Source organism: Ochotona curzoniae, unplaced genomic scaffold (genome assembly GCF_017591425.1).
Source record: "Ochotona curzoniae isolate NIBS_2020 unplaced genomic scaffold, NIBS_Ocur_1.0 scaffold_3208, whole genome shotgun sequence".
Classification (NCBI taxonomy): domain Eukaryota; kingdom Metazoa; phylum Chordata; class Mammalia; order Lagomorpha; family Ochotonidae; genus Ochotona; species Ochotona curzoniae.
Window position 1 is genome coordinate 3410640 of NW_024467106.1, and position 20371 is coordinate 3431010.

At 48.8% G+C, this 20371-nt stretch overlaps 1 protein-coding gene across 3 annotated transcripts in view; it reads right to left on the reverse strand.

Annotated features, from left to right (window-relative positions):
* Positions 1-20371, reverse strand: part of NUP214 (nucleoporin 214) — a 73912-nt gene that overhangs the window by 34601 nt on the left and 18940 nt on the right. For 2 of the 3 annotated variants that reach the window (XM_040963839.1, XM_040963838.1), the window contains exons 13-24: positions 19687-19862; positions 16224-16318; positions 13901-13987; positions 13580-13729; positions 11718-11876; positions 10346-10449; positions 9641-9823; positions 9093-9178; positions 8450-8533; positions 6207-6470; positions 5294-5455; positions 1691-1790 (exon numbers count right to left, since the gene is read on the reverse strand). In XM_040963839.1, the coding sequence (XP_040819773.1) occupies positions 1691-1790; positions 5294-5455; positions 6207-6470; positions 8450-8533; positions 9093-9178; positions 9641-9823; positions 10346-10449; positions 11718-11876; positions 13580-13729; positions 13901-13987; positions 16224-16318; positions 19687-19862 (1650 nt within the window). The remainder of the gene's footprint in view (positions 1-1690; positions 1791-5293; positions 5456-6206; positions 6471-8449; positions 8534-9092; positions 9179-9640; positions 9824-10345; positions 10450-11717; positions 11877-13579; positions 13730-13900; positions 13988-16223; positions 16319-19686; positions 19863-20371) is intronic. The other variant, XM_040963840.1, reaches the window with a different exon arrangement.

Consider the following 20371-nt stretch of genomic DNA (forward strand, 5'->3'; position numbering starts at 1 on the left):
CCAGTCGGAGTCCGGGCTGCTCCACTGCCCAGCCAGCACCCCAGGAACAGCCTGGGAGAACAGCGTGTGGCTTTGGCTCCTGCACCCACAAGGAGGGCTTGGAGGACATTCCAGATGGTGGTTTGGTTCAGCTCTGACCATTGAGGCATCTGGAGAATAAAACAGCAGATGGAAGACCTCTCTGTCTCTCTAATTTTGTGGCTCAGAGACAGTCAAATGCAAAGTTAAATACTTAAAATATATTCTAGGAAACTATGCTGAAAAGAACCTGAAAGTATCATTTTACAATGACCACAGTCCCTTCTCATTTGCTTCCTTGGGAGGTAGCAGCAAATACTATTAATACGTGTAAGTGAAGTCAGAGCACGGCTTTACTAAAAAGAAACTGCATCTTGGCTATCGTGTTGAACATTAGACTGGAGGTCAATTCTGGGGAATGGAAACCTTTCTTCAAGGTTCTTTTCTACCTTCTGTGTCTATTTTTTTTTTAACAAGTAAACAACATACTCCCAACAAATCCTTTATGAAAGATCACCTCAGCTAAATCATGAGGTCAAACCTTGACAAAAAGTAAAGTCTCCACGAGATATTTCATACAAGTGTTGATGAAAATCTCTGACACCAGACCATCCACCCTTCACCTCGTGTTAGTTCACTCTCCTAGGTTCGACTCTAATCAGCGGCTTTTTCGGCCTTCTCTGCTAGGAAACTGGCTGTAATTCTCGACCTCCAATGCCCAGCTCTTTCCCTTGGGAAGTTTGCAATAATCACTAATAACCCTTGACCTAAACAGCACCCCAAAGGCGAGCGAGCAGGCTCATTTATGTCTGTTAGTGTGGCCCTGAGTTCCCCGGAACATGGCTCGAACAGGCAGCGCTGACAAACAGACCAACAGAGAAGGCCAATGGGGTGATGAGGCAGGGCCACCAGCCGCGTACCCACCAAGCAGGGTGCAGAACTCCTCAGCAGGGCAGCGAGGAGTGAGTGTCTGTGCTGGGCTCAGCATGGGCACCAGACCCTAATGCCCCAAGCTGGCACTGATCTTCCCAATTCCCACACTGAAACTGGAAAGATGTCTCTCCGATCTTCCCTCTACCACTACCAGGTCAAAAGACGTAGAGACTGTGGCTGCAACCTATCCAGAGCACTGCAGGCCAGCAGCCATGCCCCACTGCTCAAAGGCTGGCATGGAGTGGGGCTGGAGGGCTGTGAGCAGAGAAGATGGAAGATCAGAGGTTGTGGCAGGGCAGACTGTCAACCTCTGGATCACCAGTTCTCAGAAGCAACAGTCTGCTTAGTCCTGAAGAATCGAATCTGGAATTCAGAGCCTTAAATAAATCGATTATCAAACAATTAAGATGCAACTCCTTCCTTGGCTCACTAGCCTGCCGAGTACCACATGCAGACCTGAGCCCACCAAGCAGCAAACTGAGTGTGTGTCATCACGGCAGAGTGCACAGCCTAGGAGCCAGCCATTCCTGGCTCAAGGAAAGGACAGTCTCCTGAAAACTCAGTGTGTGTGCAGTGACGGAAGCCAGCCGAGCCATTTCGAGATTCGTGAGCAAAAGTAGCCACACTCTGACGGCCACATGATGCTCCCCAGAGGCCGTGCGTGTAACACTAGCTTACACACACACACACACACACACACACACACACACACACACACACACACGAAGGTGGGACCTACCCGACGGCTGGGGAGGAGGCTGGAGGGTTGCTCTTCAACTCCTGCACATTCACCACCTGGGGGACGTTCTTTAAGGTTGATTCAGTCAAAGTACTAACAGCTATTTGGATACAACAGAGAAAAAAACCACATGAATATCAGCAAAAATAAAACATCTAGCCACATTTAAATGAATAACCAGGTTTTGAACCCAGGCAGACTGCAAGAGACAGCTCTGCAGCAACCTGCTTACTCCATCACGTTAATGGAGTTTCTGCAAAGCCACGGGGCTGGCTTGTCCTGGTGAAGGGCAGCAGGATCACAAGGATCGAAGCCCTCGGACTCAGGACATGGCCACGCGCGCTGTTCTCGCCCACGGGCTCACTCCATGCTAGGATCTGTGCTAGGTGCTGGGCAGATACAAGGTGTCTGCAATACACTAACACTCTGCTCAAAACACGCTCACCGTTTACGTGAGGCGGACAGAGAGAGCAACGTGCAGAAAGCCAAGCTTGGGCAAGAAAGCAGATGTCAAGAAGTCTACAACAACAACACTAAGTCACTGTTTACTTCCTGGTATTTTAAGTTTAGACTGTATTTCAAAAGACACGACTATCCTGTGTGATTAACAATTAAGCAGGGGCCCGGCGCGGTGGCGCAAGTGGTTAAAGGTCCTCGCCTTGCACCCCCAGGATCCCATATGGGCGCCGGTTCTAATCCCGGCAGCCCCGCTTCTCTTCCAGCTCCCTGCTTGTGGCCTGGGAAAGCAGTCGAGGACGGCCCAAGGCTTTGGGAACCTGCACCCGCGTGGGAGACCCGGAAGAGGCTCCTGTCTTCGGACCGGCATAGTATCGGCCCGTTGCGCTCACTTGGGGAGTGAATCATCGGACGGAAGATCTTCCTCTCTGTCTCTCCTCTCTGTATATCCGCCTTTCCAATGAAAAAATAATAAAAATAAATCTTTAACAATTAAGCAGACCAGGGCCCCACGCAGTAGCCTAGCGGCTAAGGTCCTCGCCTTGCACGCGCTGGGATCCTATAAGGGTGCCATTTCTAATTCCAGCTGCCCCAGTTCCCTGCTTGTGTCCTGGGAAAGTAGTCAAGGATGGTCCAAAGCCTTGGGACCTTGTACCCACATGGGGGACCCGGAAGGGGCTCCTGGCTTCAGATTGGCTCAGTTCTGACTGTTGCAGCCACTTGGGGAGTGAATCAGCGGATGGAAGATCTTTCTGTCTCTGGCTTTCTAATAAATAAATCTTAAAAAAAAAAAAAAGGTTTTTTGGGAAAAAAAAATAAAAACAAACCCTAAGCAGACCCACACACAGCTTCCCTGGCTCGCCTCACCGTGTCCTCGGGCACGGGGAGAGCCGCACCCCTGCAGCATGGCGCACCCGGGCCAGCTCTCACCCCTGCACGGAGGCAACAGGGGAACTCCGGCCCACAAGTGGACATACTTCGTTTTTCACATTCAGAGATTCTTACTATTGCTTGCAAATGGAAATGGAGGTCATACCCCCTCTTACTGGGAATGGAACAATCCTTAGCCTAAGTTTACAAAAGACCAATTCAAAAAGCTCATTTTTTGGCATGTTGAGCAGAAGGCCGATATTCTGTTTGATTCCAGTACTATTTAAAGAGTGCGACAAGGAACTGCATGTTCAGAAACCTCAAGGGGATCTTAAAAAGCTTTCTTTTTCTGCTCTTCAGCGTCCATTTCTCAGGTGCCTTAATAGGTGTTTTAACTTTGCTTACAAATCTTGATTTGCCTTAGGTTTTTGGCTCATCAGAGTTTAATACAGCACTTATGGTTGAGGAAGGGAGAAGTGCAATGGCTCAATTAATTAATCCTCTACCTTCAAGAACTGGCATCCCAGGTGGGCCCGGTATGCATCCCGGCAGCCCCTCTTCCCATCCAGCTCCCTGCTTGTGGCCTGGGAAAGCAGTCGAGGACGGCTTAAAGCCTTGGGACCCTGCACCTGTGTGGGAGACCTGGAAGAAGCTCTTGGCTCCTGATTGGCTGAGCTCTGGTTATTGCAGCCATTTGGGGAATGAATCAGCAGAATGAAGATTTTTCTGCATCTCCTCTCTGTACATCCATCTTCTCAATCAAAATAAATAGATCTTACGGAAAAAAAAAAAAATGAAGCGACCACTTGGGATGTCAGTGCCCGTTCGAGTTCCCGCTCCACTCCCAATTCCAGCTTTCTTGCTAACATCCGCCCTGGGAGACAGCCTGTGATGGTTCAGGTACGTAGGGCCTGCCACCTGTGTGAGACTCAGCTTGAGCTCGAGGTGCCTAGCTCTGTGCAGTGCAGTTCTGGCTGCTAAGAGGCTCTGAGAGGAAGGCATGTGGTGGAGCTTAGCCCAGTGCTACCTGCACTGTCAGCATCCCCATCAGGGGACGGGCTCAAGTCCTGGACCTTCTGCTTCCAATCTAGTTACTGGCTAATGAGCCCGGGGAGCAGTGAGGGAACCAAGTATGTGGGCCCTTACTCTCCATGTGGGAGACCTGGCTGCAGCTCGAGGCTCCTGGCTTTGGCCTGGCTATTCAGCAGGTGAAACATGGATACAACAAGAGTTCTCACTCCACACTGCCTTGCCTTTAAAAAATAAGAGTATCTGACAAGGGAACAGCAAAGGGAAGATTCTTCTCCATCTCTCAAATAAATAACAATAAAGAAATAAAATGTTAAAAATCCTTTATCATCATGTAATTTTTTTTGTTTATTGTTTTTTCCCCCTAAATCAAACTACAGTATGTATTTAGTCTTAAAAAGGAACTCTCTAAATGGGTAAGTTTTAAGGCAATACTGAATAATTCCATTCAGCTAAAGCAGAACACTGGCTTATATCAGAGTTACCCAGTCCTGGCAATACTGACATTTCAGCATTAAATAACCTTTTGTTGTGGGAAGAGCTTGTACATTTTAAGGGCTGTTTTGCAGCATTCCTGGCTTCAAACCACTAAATGCCAGCAACACTGCCAACTCTTTGGGAGTGGGGACAAGTTTCTAAAGCACCAGTGGCTTCTACAGTTAACAGCTGGCAGCAACTCAAGTCTGAGGCAAACCACCTAGAATGTTAAATCTTAAGGTGGAGATCTGACGGGATCTCAGTGTTTTCATCTGTAAAGGTGAAATTACAACGGTAAGAAACGCTGTACAGAGCCAGAGGGCACGGGGCCGGAAGTGGGTTCCACTACTTGCTGGTCAGGTAACCTTTAGACCCTCAAATCTTACACTACCCAAACACAGCAAAGCACAATCCCAACCCACCAACAAACATCAGGGATCCTTCAGTTACTGTACTATGACTCTAATATCACCGGATAATTTAACTTCAAAAAGTAAGTTTAGACCTCAAAGCAGATATTATCCAACAGTAGGAATTAAGAATTTCACAAAAACCACCCTGACTTCCCACCCAACTAAACATGCTGACCTGATCCATTCCCTTAAAAACACCAGATTTCAGACCTCATCCCTACGAAGGAGAGGGGCCACTGTACCCACCTCCGCTCCTGCAGGGCAGCAGGGAACTGACAGGCTCCCAGCCACTGCTGCCTGGCCCATGACTCGGTGTCCCCCAGTGAGCCTCCCCAAGAGGTGGGAGCCCAGCTGTCACCTGGCATCTGACTGGCCATCTGTCGTCTCATGGCTGCAGCAGCTGCCGCCTGCGATGCCGAGACCGGGTGCGAAGGACTCGGGGCGCCATGTTTCACGGTTTTTGTGGCAAGCAGTGTGCTGTCAGCCCCTTGAGGAACTATTTTGCCAGCAGATGTCAACACTGAGGGGACAAGAAAAATGAAGTCAGGAAGACGGTCAAAGAACACATAATTATGAAAATGAGAACCACCCCATGTTATGTCATAGGGACAGCAATAAACTATGAAACTTGAGCATTAATGTAGAAAAATACATCCTTCACAGCCATGTGACCCCAGCAGCTCGCGAGCCCACCTCTCTCAGCTCCAACACTTCATGTGATCAGATCCACCCCAATGCTGACTGCTATAACTCTATGGAACCTATGTCAGTTCCCTGGTGTCTCATGAAATCCATTCACTCCAGGCCTCCATGTGCCCTGGTGTTCATCACTACCAGGCCACCTGGATCCTTGGCACTGGTGTGAGAGCACACTGCAGGTCATATCAGCAAAGTGACAACAGGCTTTGGAGCTCGGGAACTCGGAGCAGACCATGCAGGAAGGCTGAGAGGAGCTCAGGTCTGAAAGCTGCAGACAGGGCTGGCCACTGAAGGCAGCAGCCCTTCCTCCCTCTGACAGAGGCCAGTTGTAAAAACCCCAGCTGGGCTCAGCTGGAACACAGACCAGTGTACAACCCTGAAGAGAAGCCCCTTCTCCAGAAGGTTCCAACGGCCTCAAGGGGAACATGCAACTTACGCATTAGTCTCCTAATCTCTGGAATACTAGTAGAAATGCGATGTTGCAACCTTTCTGATGATACCCAGTTGCAGAGGCTTCATGAGCCAGAAACCTACTAAAGGAAAAAGATCCGTTCCTCTCACAGTCAACTTACGTGCAGGGGATAATACGCCAGGTGAAGCACTGGGGCTAGGAGGAGGTTTACCAAAAGGTATGGCCTGGGGCAAGAGACTGGGCTGGACAGAGGCAGTGCGGACCACGGGGGCATGCCGCGGGGCCTGGACCACTGCCTCCTCTTCTTTACAAGGGGCCCGGGCATCTTCACTCTCCAGAGACTGCGAGACAGATGAAGTCGAGCTAGCTTCATCCAAGTCTTCATAGTATCTTTGAGATAGGAAAGCTGAACGAGACAGGTTGGCTACAAAAGGCCCAAACAAAACACAACTTAGGGAACTCAAAGGAAGTCCAACAGCTAGTAATTTCTCCTGGCAAGAGAGAACAACAGCAATTGTTAAAATGACTTAAAATTATTACTTTTTTTGAGTGGAAGCAGCTGTAGCTGAATGTGAACAAAGATGCTTTGGTATTTGCTTAATGGGGTTCTGAAAACCTGGGTTGTGTAGCACATGAACATCTTGACTGTGAAAAGAATGTGAGAAAATGGCAAACAGAATTCGTACTAGTATAAAAGCAGGAAACCTTGAAGCCGCAGAGAAGTTCTCACAGGTGGAGTAAGGTGTCAGAAGCAGGAGACGAGCTTTCCCGTAGAGCAAACAGTCACAACACTGCAGTCACTTCCCACAGTCACACAGGCTAACACAAAGGGAGAGAGGAAAGCCCTCGTCCTGAATGTCCCAGACAGTTTTTCATAAACTGAATTACTCTTGAGAGCCAGAAAATTACTTTTGTATTTCTTTTGTTTTCTATCAAAAGCCTGCACTTAATTTCAACCTTCTATTTCTTCTAACAAACTGTTCAGCTGTGGCTCCAGGCTTGATGCCACGTGAGCTGCTTCGAGGAATTCAGGGGGAAGTAGCGCTGTGGTGCAGCACATTAGGGGCCTGCACGTGCTGTCTGCACTCACAGCATCAGGCTGCTGACTCACGCTGTGCTTCCTGCTAACGGGGCTTGGGACAGCAGCAGACGGTCTCCACCACCCGACTGGGAGACCAGGATGGGGTGCCAGGATCCTAGCTTTGGCTTGGTCCAGAGCTGATTGCTGAAGCCATCTGAGCAGTGAATCAGAGTACAGATCTCTCTAAACTGTGCTTTTCAAATAAATAAATAAATAAATAAATAAATAAATAAATCCTATTTTTTTAAAAAACAAAAATACTCTAAAGTAGGGTGGGAACTGTGAGGCATCAAGTTAAGCTGTCCCCAGCCAGAGTGCCTGGATCAAATCCCACCTGCCCTTTCAATCCAGCGTCCTCCTGATGCGTCCTGGGGACCACATGGCAGACATAGATGGCCCAGCCACAGCACATGCACACTTTTGCTTTATTTTAAAAAAGATTTGTTTTTATTGGAAATGGAAAAACAGATTTGCAGAGAGAGAGGGAGAAGACAGAAAAAGATCTTCCACCCACTGGTTCACTCCACAAATGGCTGGAAGCATAGGGGCTGTGCCAATCTGAGACCAGGAAGCAGGACTTTTGTCACAAGCGTCTCTCATGTGGGTACAAGGTCGAAAGGATTTGAGCCATCCTCTACAAAGCAGAGAGCTGGATGGGAAGTGCAGCAGCCAGGAAGTAAACTGGCACCCATAGCTGCTGGCCTTGCGGGAGGATTACCCACCTATGCCCCCACACAGGTCTCCAGCGCTAATTTTTCAATAGCACGTGACAGAACCTAATCCAGGCAAACAAGAGCCAGCTTCCCGCACTGGTGCCAGGGACTTGTCTAACTTTTTCTGTGCTGCCTCCTAGGGAGCACCCTAACAGAAAACTTAAACAAATCCGTCTGTGCTAAGTCTAGTGGCTAAAGTCCTCGCCTTGCAAGTGGCTGGGATCCCATGTGGGCACCAGTTCACATCCCAGTGTCTGCCTTCCCATCCGGCAACCTGCTTGTAGCCTGGGAAAGCAGTCAAGGATGATCCAAAACCCTGTACCCGCGGGGGAGGCCTGGGAGAAGCTCCAGGCTCCTGGCTTCAATTGGATCCGTTCAGGCCACTTGGGGAGTGAACCAGTGGATGGAAGATCTTCCTCTCTTTCTTTCCTCCTCTCTGTATTACTGTATTATCTGGCTTTCCAATAAAAATATGTAAATCTTAAAAAAAAAAAAGGGGGTGGGGGAACCCAGAAAGAACACACACACAAACACCATCATCACCAATGGATAACATAATCTACAACAAACATAATCTATGACAAAAAATTCAGGCTCAACTCCCTTTACCTGGAGCAGTAGATCTAACAGGTGGGGTCTTCCTCTTGGATAAGAAGTTTCTTAGTTGTGCCAGTTTCACAGGAGACAGTTTAGCTGAAACAAAATTAGGAGTCCATCAACAGAGTACATGAAAAAGTTCACAGAAAATACGTATTACAAAAAAAAATCTATGCATGGATTTCAAGACTTGAAAAAGATAAACTTATCTTTAATTTCATTTTCCATAAAGTTCTTGAAGAATCTCTATGCTTAAGATGAATATTTAAAAAAAGATATATATATGTTTTTATGGGAAAGGCAGATCACATGCACAGAAAGACCTTTCATTCACTGGATCACTCCCTAGATGTGGGCTGCCACAGCTGGAGCTGAGCTGATTCAAAGCCAGGTGCCAGAAGCCTCTTCCAAGTCCCCCACAAGGGTGCAGGGTTCCACGGAAACAGGCCATTCTCCACTGCTTTCCCAGATCACAAGCAGGAAGCTAGACCGAAAGTGGAGCCGTGGGACACGAACCAGCGCCCAAATGAGATCCTGGTATTTGCAGGTTGAGGGTTAGCCAATTGAGCCATGACGCTGGGCCCTAAGTTTGGTATTTACAATGTTAGCAGTTGGGAGAGAAATAAAGCTGACAGCCTAACAAGGAAGCACTTACCTGGCACCCTGGGCAAGGGTTTGGTGCGGGATTCTATGGCTGTCTTCAGCAAAGCATTGCGCAGACTCTCCAAGTCACTGTCAAAACTAAGAGAGGATCGAGTTAGACAGACCAGCCGGAGCTGTGAGATCGCAGGCTGTTCAAGAGACAAGAACATCCCCAGTACAAGTACCATGTGCCTATGGCAGTCTCACTACTACACAGCACCCTCACACTGAACACTGCACTGTGGGACCAACGGCAGATCATCCTGTGACACCACAGCTGAGCAGTGTGACTGCCAGGCTGGGCCTCCCTAGACTCCAGGACAGGTAATGTATGCACTGGAGAATGAGCAGAGTGCTCTCATCCCACCAGTTCATCATCAATAGTCAACATCCTTACTACTGCATCTGGTATGTGCAATGGTGCACAATTAGGCACAATCTTACGAGTTTTCTACCCACTAGGCAAATACTGTCATGTCCAGCCTTCAGGACAGCAGAGGCAGTCTCACAGCCACACGGGAACACCGCTTCCAGCCCTGTGCGGAGTGCGGGCCCTCTCACCTCTGAGGGCTGTCCGGGGAAGCGGCCACGCAGGGCAGGCTCCACTGGGACGTCTGGTTGTAAAGACGGAGATGCTGCAGACTGTCCACCAGCTGATTCAGCCTCTTCCTCTGCTGGTTGATGATCTCGCGGTTGTTGGCCAGCGTGTTGAACAGTGTCTCTCGCTCGGGCACAAGCAGGCGCCTGGGAAGAAATCGTCCCTTTACTTTTGTACAATTCTAATGGACCTGATTTTTTTCACTATCATAAATTACACTGCAATATAAATTCTTTAAATTGATGTATCATTTACTGTTTCTACAGAAAAAAAATTAATGAGTAAGCTGAGTATGTAAAAAATATTTATAGAGTTTTTACACAGCTTCTTCAACCATCTTTTAAGAAAGGCTACAGCAGTGGGCCCGGTTCATGTCCTGTGTGCTCCACTTCCATCCAGCCACCTGGCTGTGGCCTGGGAGAGCAGTCGGGGACGGCCCAAAGCCCCACATGGGAGACCAGAAGAAGCTCCTGGCTTTGCATCAGCTCAGTTTGGGCTGTTGGAGCCAGTTGGGGGTTGAACCAGTGAGTGGAAGATATTTCCTTCTGTCTCTCTTTCTCTCCATAAATTCAAATCTGCCTTTCCAATAAAAATAAATCAATCTAAGAAAAGAAAGGCAGGCAGCAGCAGTATCGGCTCTAGTCTCGGTGGATACAGAGCTCGCTCACTTCTGTTTCTTCTTTTGTTCCAAGTGCCGATCCCACTCGAGGTCAAGCACATCGTTCACATCTTGCACAGCAAATCTCACGTACTGATGAAGGCGCCGGATTTCCTGCAAGAAAGAAATGGAAGAGCAATGGCTCACTCTGGAGGGAAGACAAAAAGTTAAAATACTTCTGGAATATTTGTATACTGAAAACACTGAAAAGAGGAAAAGTAATAAATGATTTGATAAAATCATTAAAACTTTTTACTAAAATGAAAAACAAATTAGCTTTTTAACAGTGTGAGAGAAGAGAAAGGTGGTGGCTGCCTGGTCCAGGGCACAGGCGCTCCTGCGCGGCTCTTTGTTTCAGCTCCTGGCAAGTGTCCACTGCACTCCGGTCCTGACCGCACATGCACGAGCCGAACCAGGATACAAAATCGTCCTACTCCACCGAGTGCTGAAAGCACCTGAGCCCATCCACATCACAGTGCGAAGGAAGACCAACATCACCCCTGGAAACTCAACCTGCTGCTTGTAAAAGTTCTCACTATCTAACTCATGTTACCTAAGAGGCAATTTCTTTAAATCTTGAGTGACTATTAACATTCATGATTTTGCAACCTGACTCTCAAAAATGTAAAATGCAAAATAAAGAATTGTTCAACTCGGTTGAAACAGAGAGAATGCGCCTTGGGGGGAAGCTCTTCACATTTATACAGAAATGTTACAAACAAATGTATTTTGAAAACCAAACCATACATGCTCCAGGTGAAGAAAGGGAAAATGTGGCTTTGAGACAAGCTGATTCAAAGTAACCTTAGTAGCAAGCTGAAATTTCAACCAAATTCTCGTGCCGCACAGACCGACACTTTTTTCCCAGGCGGGTCCACCAGCCATGAATATTGAGCCTCTGGGGCTTAGCTGCCCTGCCCTGGGAGCCCACATTCACAGCAGTCAGGACCATGGGCCCCGGGCCTGAGGGCTGTGACTAGTGAGACCTGGGCAGTCTCAGTCTGTCTCGGTATCTATTTTATACGCAGGAAGCCCCCAACATATTCTACCTACTAGAATCTCCCTAGCACCATGAAAAAAGGAAGCCATTCCCTTAGAGATCTTGAAGGGAAGTCACGCACTCACACCCCTACCAGAGCACCTGGCACTCAAGAAAACTTACTGCTTTATTATTCATCATTCCACTAACCAAAATGATGTCTTACAAGAACGTCTATGTTTAAACAAAACCCACATCAAGTGGGAGAGTGCCATCCACCCGACGCTGAGTGCTGGCTGGCAGACCAGCGTCTTCCTGAGGCACAGCACAGCACAGCAACCTCCAGCTACACAGTAAGAGCCCAGAAGCAGCCCGAGCCATCAGATGGGGCAGACCCTCCTACCTGGAGCTGGGCTTCACTCTTGGGATCCAGGGGTCTTTTATGGAGCAGATGGCGATAGCCAGAATCATGGTTCCTTTCATTTTGTCCTCTGGCTTCTTCAACACCGGCAAAACCCTCAAGGAGAGTTGTTTTCAGGGTGCTTATGTCTCCATGAAGAGACTAGGAAATGAACAAGAATGCACTGAAATACAGTTATGGGCCTGGCAGGACAGCCTAGCAGCTAAAGTCCTCGCCTTGCATCCACCAGGATCTCATATGGACACCAGTTCTAATCCCAGTGGCCCCACTTCCCATCCTGCTCTGCTTGTGGCCTGGGAAAGCAGTCGAGGACGGCCCGAACGAAGCCTTGGGACCCTGCACCCATGTGGGAGACCCGAAGGAGGCTCCTGGTTCCTGATCAGCTCAGCTCTGGCCTGTGTGGTCACTTAGGGGTAAACTAGCAGATAGATCTTTCTTTCTGTCTCTCACTCTCTCTGACTTTCCAATAAAAATAAATAAATCTTATAAAACAAAAAAAATTAAAAAGCAATACAAAGTTACACTCCAGGAAATTTAGACCTTCCTGCCTGCTTCGAGGGCAGACTGAAACATTTCATCAGAGACACACCTGAATACATTCAGCAGCCACATAAAGCAGATTTTCACTGCTTAGAGAAATACTACTGCTCTGTTTTAAAAAAACACCTTGCTCTCAGTAGCAAAAAACTGACCATCTATAGGGTCACAATTCAGTGTCTGCAGACAGTCACTCTCGCCACGGAGCAGTGCTCCTTCACGGCCACACTCTTTAAGAGCAGAACTCTAACGTCAGGACCAAATGGGATCCTCGGTGGCTTTCGACACGTCTCGTCACCTCGGGTAGCATTAAGCACCATTCAGGGAGCAGACACACCCCTGACATGCTAAGCTCAGCACCTGGCCCACGTTGACTGGGCACAGTAATCCAAAACAAACATTTGTGCACGTTCTAAAATATTCCACTACAAAACCTAAGCCGGGCCCGCGCCGAGATAGCATAGTGCTTAAAGTCATTGCCTTGAAAGCACTGAAATCCCATATGGTCACCGGTTCGAATCCTCGCAGCCCCGCTTCCCATCCAGCTCCCTGATTGTGGCCTGAGAAAGCAGTTGAGGACGGCCCAAAGCCTTGGGACCCTGCACCCGTATGGGAGACCCAGAAGAGCTCCTGGCTTCGGACTGGCTCAGTTCCAGCTGTTAAGGCCACTTGGGGAGGGAACCAACGGATGGAAGATCTTCCTTTCTGTCTCTCCTCCTCTCTGTATATCTGCCTTTCCAATGAAAAGAAATAAACCTTAAAAAAAAGCCATTAAGGACTGCCAATTTTCAAAATATTTAAACTAAATGAACAACTATAATAAACTCTTAGGGACTTAACAGTAGTTGCCATAGATGAAAAAACAAAAGCAGGGTTGGCCCTGTCGTGTAGCAGGTACGTTGCCTCCTGCGATCCCAGCTTCCTCCATGAGCACTGGTTTGAGTCCTGGCTGCTGCATTTCCCATCCCACTTCCTGTTAAGGTGCCTGGGAAAGCATCCACTAATGAATGCTCGAGCGCTCGGGCCCGACGCTAGAGCGGGAGACGAGGACAGACAGCAGGATTGTGGCTCGACCTGGTCCAGCCCTAGCTACTGTGATCCTTGCGGAGTAAACCAGCAGATAGATCTTCCTCAATTTATAATTCTTTCCGATAAACACACACAGTTCATTAATTGTTCAGTGCAGGCATTCCAGGGTGAACTACTTATCCACACAAGTTAAAACTGGAGGTCTTCAGATCCAGCAAAGACATGCCTGGAGCACCAGAACACCATTCTACTCAGGAAAAACACCCAAGCCCACAGACCTCTGTGGTCTCCTTAATCTCCAGGAGAAAGGTGTGCAAGTCATCCGATTCCGTTCTCAGCATCTTCAGCTCCTCCGCCGTGCCCACCTGGAAACAGCACGTGGAAGTTCGGGCTTTCAATTCTTCTAGCTCCTTCTGAAAATGTGAGATCTGAAGAAACCACAAGAAGAAATAAGTCACTCCAAACGGCCAGCAGTACTGCCACAGCGACTGTGTGCGTGGCAGCACAGACGTCCAGGCGAGAATGAAGCGCCACGCGGCCGTGGGCACCCAGACTCGCACAGGTCTCACAGTCAGAGCTGCCTCAGGAGACACACTTACCTCCTCTCCGATCCCAGCCGTCACAGGATCTGAGTCTTTCCAGGAATGACCCTGCTTTTCTGCAGGAGGAGGCTGAAGCGGCTTCACCTGAAACACAGGCAAGCTTTCAAAGTGGGTCCACATGACAAGGTGGAGTTTCTAGAAGAACATGCCTGTTGTGTGTGCGGGGGGGACTCTGGTAACTGTGCTGCTGCACCAACGCTCGCTCCTGCGGACGCAGATTTATCTGGTTTCCTAGCCGGGGCGGGTTCCAGATAGTAAGGACAAAGATGACAAGAGAGACACGGTCCCACTCTCATAACTCACCTTCTACTAGGACAAGATGGATGACAGAGTAAACACACAGCATTCCAACGGGGAGTAAAGGGAGAAGCAGACTGCAGGAGACCGGGCAACACACGCCCTACCAAACACTGTCATCAGAACTGAGACCACAGAAACGGAAGAGCAGGGGACAGGAAGACTGGGGGAAAGGCCATCCCAACCCCTATGCCCAGCAGCAAGAGACCAGAGAGGAAACACTCAGACGCCGAGCCTGGCAGAGCCAGGTGGAACACGTGGGCTTGCCCCAGCCAGGGAGGGCGCCGGAGAAGGCAGGGTGGCAGGCATGGGCAGACCAAGTAAGCCAGAGCACAGAGTGTGGATGAATTCTAGGTGTTTAAGGCGAGTGTCAGCAGCGTGATTGACAAGGCCCTGCTGCGGCGGAGTGGGCAGCCAGCAGAATTCAGGAGCCGGAGCTGAATGAAGCTCCTGGCTCCTGGCTTTGTACTGGTCCAGCTCCGGCTTCTGACTCCATCTTCCTACAAGGGAGCACTGTCCATGCAAGCAGCTGGGTTCTTCCCACCTACATGGGAGACTTGGGTCCAGCTCTTACTCCTGGTTTTCAGCACAGCGATGAAGATGATGAAGAGGAAGTTCATTTGCACTATCCGTAAGTGTATTCAAAGAAGTAAGTCTCAGGCTGGGTACAGTGGGCTAGCGGCTGAAGTCCTCGCCCTCAACACACCAGCCCTCATATGGGCTCCGGTTTAATCCCAGCAGCCCGCTTCTCATCCAGCTCCCTGCCTGTGGCCTGGGAAAGCAGCAAGGATGGCCCAAAGCCTTGGGACCCAGCACCTGCATGAGAGCCAGAAGAGACTCTGTGCTCCTGGCTTTGGCTCAGCTTAGCTCCAGCCACTGTGGCCACGTGGGGAGTGAATCAATGAACAGATCGTTCTGTCTCTCCTCTCTGTATATCTGACTTTCCAATAAAGAATAAATAAATCTTAAACAAAAAATAAAGGAAAGAGTATTGGTAACATTCTTACAGTTGTGTGATTCAATGCCACGTGGCAGCGATGACACAGACAGATGTCACAAACATCAGTTAGTAAGATGGCCAGACAGGAACATACACTGCGTGGCTCAGTGACACAGTGCAGACAAGCTAAACTCTTCATGTGACGCCTAATTTTGGGGTCCTGATTATCTTCTGCTCATCGGATGCTGGTTACCACGCTGTGCTCAGGCTCACAGCTCACTGAGCCGTGTGGATTCCTCACACACACACGCACACTGGTATGACACAGCTCAATAAAACACCACAGCAGGGCAGCCCTGGGTACAGTTAGGGCGCAGACTGAGACACCCACAGATCACAGGAGAGCCTAGCACCAAGTGGCAGCTAGTGCACACCCGGGGAGGCACCACCAGCTCTGTTCCCGACACCCACGCGGGGAAACCAGATGGAGTTCCAGGCTCCTGGCTCCACACTGCTACCACCAGGTGACATGGACATTTTGGGGGTAAAAGGACAAAAGACGTCTGTGATTCTTGGCCTTTCTAAAGGGGGGAAGCCTTTTAAAAAAATCAATTGAAACACTAATTGATCATACGGTCCTAATTACTACTGCTACTTTCTTTAAATATTTATTTATTTTTATTTTAAAGTCAGACATACAGAGAGGAAGATCTTCCGTCTGTTGGTTCAGTCTGCAAGCGGCCCAATGGCCAGAGCTGAGTCAGTCCTAAGCCAGATGCCCTTCGGGCCATCTTCATTCCAACTTTGGTACAGGTGCTGCCGAAGCCAGCCCTGGGCCGTCCTTGACTGCCTTCCCAGACCACAAGCAGGGAACTGGATGGGAAGTAGGCCACCAGGACAAGAACTGGCACCAGAATGGGAGCCCAGTGCAAGCAAGGTGAGGGCTTTAGCCACTAGGCTAACGTGTCGGGCCCTCTAATTACTACTTCTAAGGTATGAACTCAAAAACCTGAAAACACGTTTTACTGACATGCATGCTTGGGGCAACAGGTTAATAACACAGTGTTGTCGACCTCAACATACCTGGGTGGGGCCCGACTTGGCCACAGGAGGGGTTATCCTGGGTGTCTTCTGTACCAGGGTGGGCGCCGGAGTGGGACTTCCCTGAGTGGACCGCCCTGTCAGGACAAGCAGCCAGTTAGGACAGACTGCACACACTCCCATCCAAAAAGCCTTTTCCCTAAATCTTTTTTTTTTAAGATTTATTTTTTTATTGGAAAGGCAGATATACAGAAAGAAGATACAAAGAGGAAGATCTTCCACCTAATGGTTCCCTCCCCAAGTGGCGTTAATGGCCGGAGTTTAGCCAATCTGAAGCCAGGAGCCAGGAGCTTCTCCTGGGTCTCCCTCGTGGGTGCAGGGTCCCAAGGCTTTGGGCCATTCTCTACTGCTTTCTCAGGTCACAAGCAGGGAGCTGGAATGGAAGTGGAACAGCTGGAATACGAACTGGCATCCATATGGGATCCTGGATACAACATTAGGATTTACCCACTAAGCTATTGCATCAGGCCCTTTTCCAAGGAATGCACTGTCTCTGATCCTGGTTTTATGATTTTCACTGAAGAGTGAAGACTACCAATCTTACCAGTGCTGGCTTAAGACAATGGAAAATGTAATGAAACTTTACATGTGAGGGGCCAGTCTGAGTCCCAGGCGCTCCATTTCCGATCCAGCTCCCAGCTAATGTGCCTCGGAAAGCACCAAAAAATGGCCCCAAATCTTTGGAAGCCCCACGGAGGCCAGTGGCCACCCAGCTCTGAGCAACACAGTCACCTGAGAAGTGAGGCAGCAGATGAAAGATTTTCTTGTCTCTGTTTTTCAAATAAACATATTGAAAAAGATGTATTCACTTGAAAGGCATAAAGATAAAAACAGAGGAAGACAGAGTTCTACAAGCATTTGGGGAATGAACCAACGGATGAAGAGTGTGTGTGTGTGTGTGTGTGTGTGTGTTGCTTTGCCTTTGAAATAAGACTCTTTTCTTAAAAATGTGAGGCAGGTGGATCCCCAGTAAACCTGGGATTCAATGGACTAGGGCCCTCCGACCTCGTGAAAGCAACAAAGGCAGGGAAAGCTGGGTGGGGAGCAGTGAGAAGCAAGTATACACTTTTCATGGTTCAAATTTTTTTCTCCCAAATCACATAGAATTAAGACCAATGCTTAACGTTTTGGGTCACTGAAAGATGGTTTCAGTTTGATAAAATGTTCTGGAATGAGGTGATCTTGTCAAACTCTACACAGATTTGTTGAATTCCCAAATACGTCTGACTCTATTGCCACTGGTATTTAGGGAAAACAGCAACTCAAAGACCAAGACACCCAACAGACAAACAGCATCTTCACAGAACAAAATGAACTGTTAATACATATCACCAATGTACCCTTCTCATGTGGAGACAATCCACAAAATGAATGACGGGCCAGCTTCATCAGCATCAGTGTGGTGACACAGACCCACAGGACAAAGAGCTGCTGCGTGCGCACTTATGTAAGACGTAAACACACAACGGTGACAGAGACCAACATCATGAAGAGCCACTGCGTGCATGCCTACGTCAGACTTACGACGCACAACGCCACAGCAGCTCTGGTGCCTGGCTACTGACCACGGACCATAAGGATAAGAACCAAACACCATTAACACAAGTGTTGCAATGTAAACGCGCTGTGGAGCGGCCTGGGTTTCATTCCTTGAGCCTCAGAATATACTACGTATCTTTCCTTTCAAAATATTTAAGGCTAAAATATTTCAAGATGTGTGCAAACGCAAAGGGGCGATCTTGCTCCCCAGGAACAAAGATTAGACTGGAAGGCAAAAACGCTTCCCCTCCGGAGTCTCTCCTCCCAAACATGCACTACTTGAACCTGTGAACAATGTGTCTTTTAAATAAACTTCCAAAAAATTATTTTAAAAATGTCTGCAAGTAGCTCTTTAATACTTCAGGAAAAATCTATATCTTAAAAACAAACAACAAACAACAGGTCTAGTGCGAAGGCCCAGTGGTTAAATGCTTGCCCGGCAAGTGCTGGGATCCCATACGGGCGTGGGTTCTAATTCTGGCTGTTCCACTTCCCACAGCTCCCTGCTTGTGATCTGCAAGCCACAAAGCCCTAGCTCTAAAACCGTAAAGCCCTAGGACCCTGCACCTGCACGAAAGACCTGGAAGACGTTCCTGGCTCCTGGCTTCAGACTGGCACAGCTCTAACCACTGCGGCCACTAGCGGAGTGAACCAGCAGACTCTTTCTGCTTCTCCCTCTCTGTGTAAATATGATTTGCTTTTCCAAAAAAAAATATTTTAGAAAGAATAAAAATTAAAAACCTCAAAAACAGTATTAGAAAGCAAAGGCAAGTAACTCTATCTCAGGAAAAATTTATATCTAAAAAATGTGGCAGGTGCAATGGCTCCATGGCTAAACCTTCACCTTGCAAAGGCCAGCATCCCTATGGAGACCAGTTCTTGTCCTGGTGGCCCCGCTTCCTTCCCATCCAGCTCCCTGCCTGTGGCCTGGGAAAGCAGCTGAGAACGGCCCAAGGCCTTGGAACCCTGCACCCAAGTGGGAGACCTGCAAGAAGCTCCTGGCTCCTGGCTCCAGATCAGATCAGCTCTGACCCTCCCTGGTGGGCACCAGGGAGGGACCCAACAGATGGAAGATCTTTCTCTCTGTATCTCTTTTCAGTAAAACTGATAACTTTTGTAATTTCTTTGTAGGTTCAAAAGGAAAATAGAAGACAGAACAGGTATATGTGTCCACTGAGTTTTAGAATAGACTTTAATTCAACATGCCTATAATGCACAGTGCTGGAACCACTAGCCTAAGAGCGAGTGGAGACTGCCTCTCTGTGTGTCTCTCCCTGCTGCTAAGGCCTCAAGGGGCTTGTCTCCTGAACGTGCTGGGAGCACAGTCCCCACTGTAGCAGAGTTAAGCTGGCAGAACCTTCAGGAGGCAGAGCGTGGGTGTATACCACCCTGAGAAGGAACCAACACTTCTCTCCCGAGGTGAGATGGTCCTCCAGAGTGGGTCATCTCAGATCAAGAGCACGTCACACCTGCGGGTCTTTTCTGTTTCTCCATCATTCTGTGTGCATCCAGGGGTCCCATCCGTGTGCCCCATCTCACTGCAGCCCAGCGGATGCCAGCACCGTGGTTTCCGTCTGCAGAAGTGTAAGCTAAGGAAACCTCTAGTTCTCATGAATCACCCCAAGTCAGGCATTCTGTCCAAGTTTCAGCTTCCACCTAGAGATGAATGTCCAGCAGCAGGACATCTTGTTGGGATCACCAAGTTCATGGAGCTCCAGGAGTGTCAGAGAGAAGCTGGGCAGCAGTGGAGCCCTGCAAGGCTCCTCACTCCTGGCACAAGGGACAGCACTTCAGGAGAGGCACAGGAACTGAGGAAGAAGCCCTTGTGCCAGATTCTTGACAACATGAAAAAAGCTCATCTGAGAAGGTGGGGCTCAGGCTGGAGGCTGTCGACTGGAAAGCATACCTGAGGGGGAGCCAGAACTGGAAGGCTTCAAGGACAGGCCAGCCGTGGATGCTGAGAGAGGTGCCAGGGGGCCAAGAGGCCCCGAAGCTGCTGGCTTCGAGGCGGATGAGAACGGCAGCACGGAGGGGGAGCTCAGGGAGCTACTCGCAGGGGCCGAGGCAGCCATGGCAGTAAATCTGGAAAGGCAGGTGGATTGCATCAGGACAGCGCTGCGTGTAGGGCTGCCCCGGAGCGACATCCTGTCTGTATGTGACAGCCTTTACTAAACATAAATGTTTACACTACTGCTTATAAAAGATCAAAGTTAGAAGGAACATTTGGTATTGTCTTTTTGCTAATATATCAGGTAAATAACTTGTAGATAAAAATGAAGTTGTTCATCAATGAACTAAAGTCTGCTCTATCAAGCTGACTAAAAAAAGGAGGACAGGGAGACCTGGTTGTGCTTTGAAGAGTTCATCACTTCCCTTTGATCAAAAAAATTACTAAGATCATGTCCTCTGGAGACTGAAAATGGAAAAGCAGAACAGGTCAGCATCTTCGTAACACTCAGGGCATGGAACACGGCTGCAGACGATCCCATGTCACGCATTACACGAGCGGCCACGCACATGCACTGCGGCACAGCCGGCAGAAACGCGAGGCTGTCCTGACAGTGGGCGTGTGCTGACAGAACATTTACAAG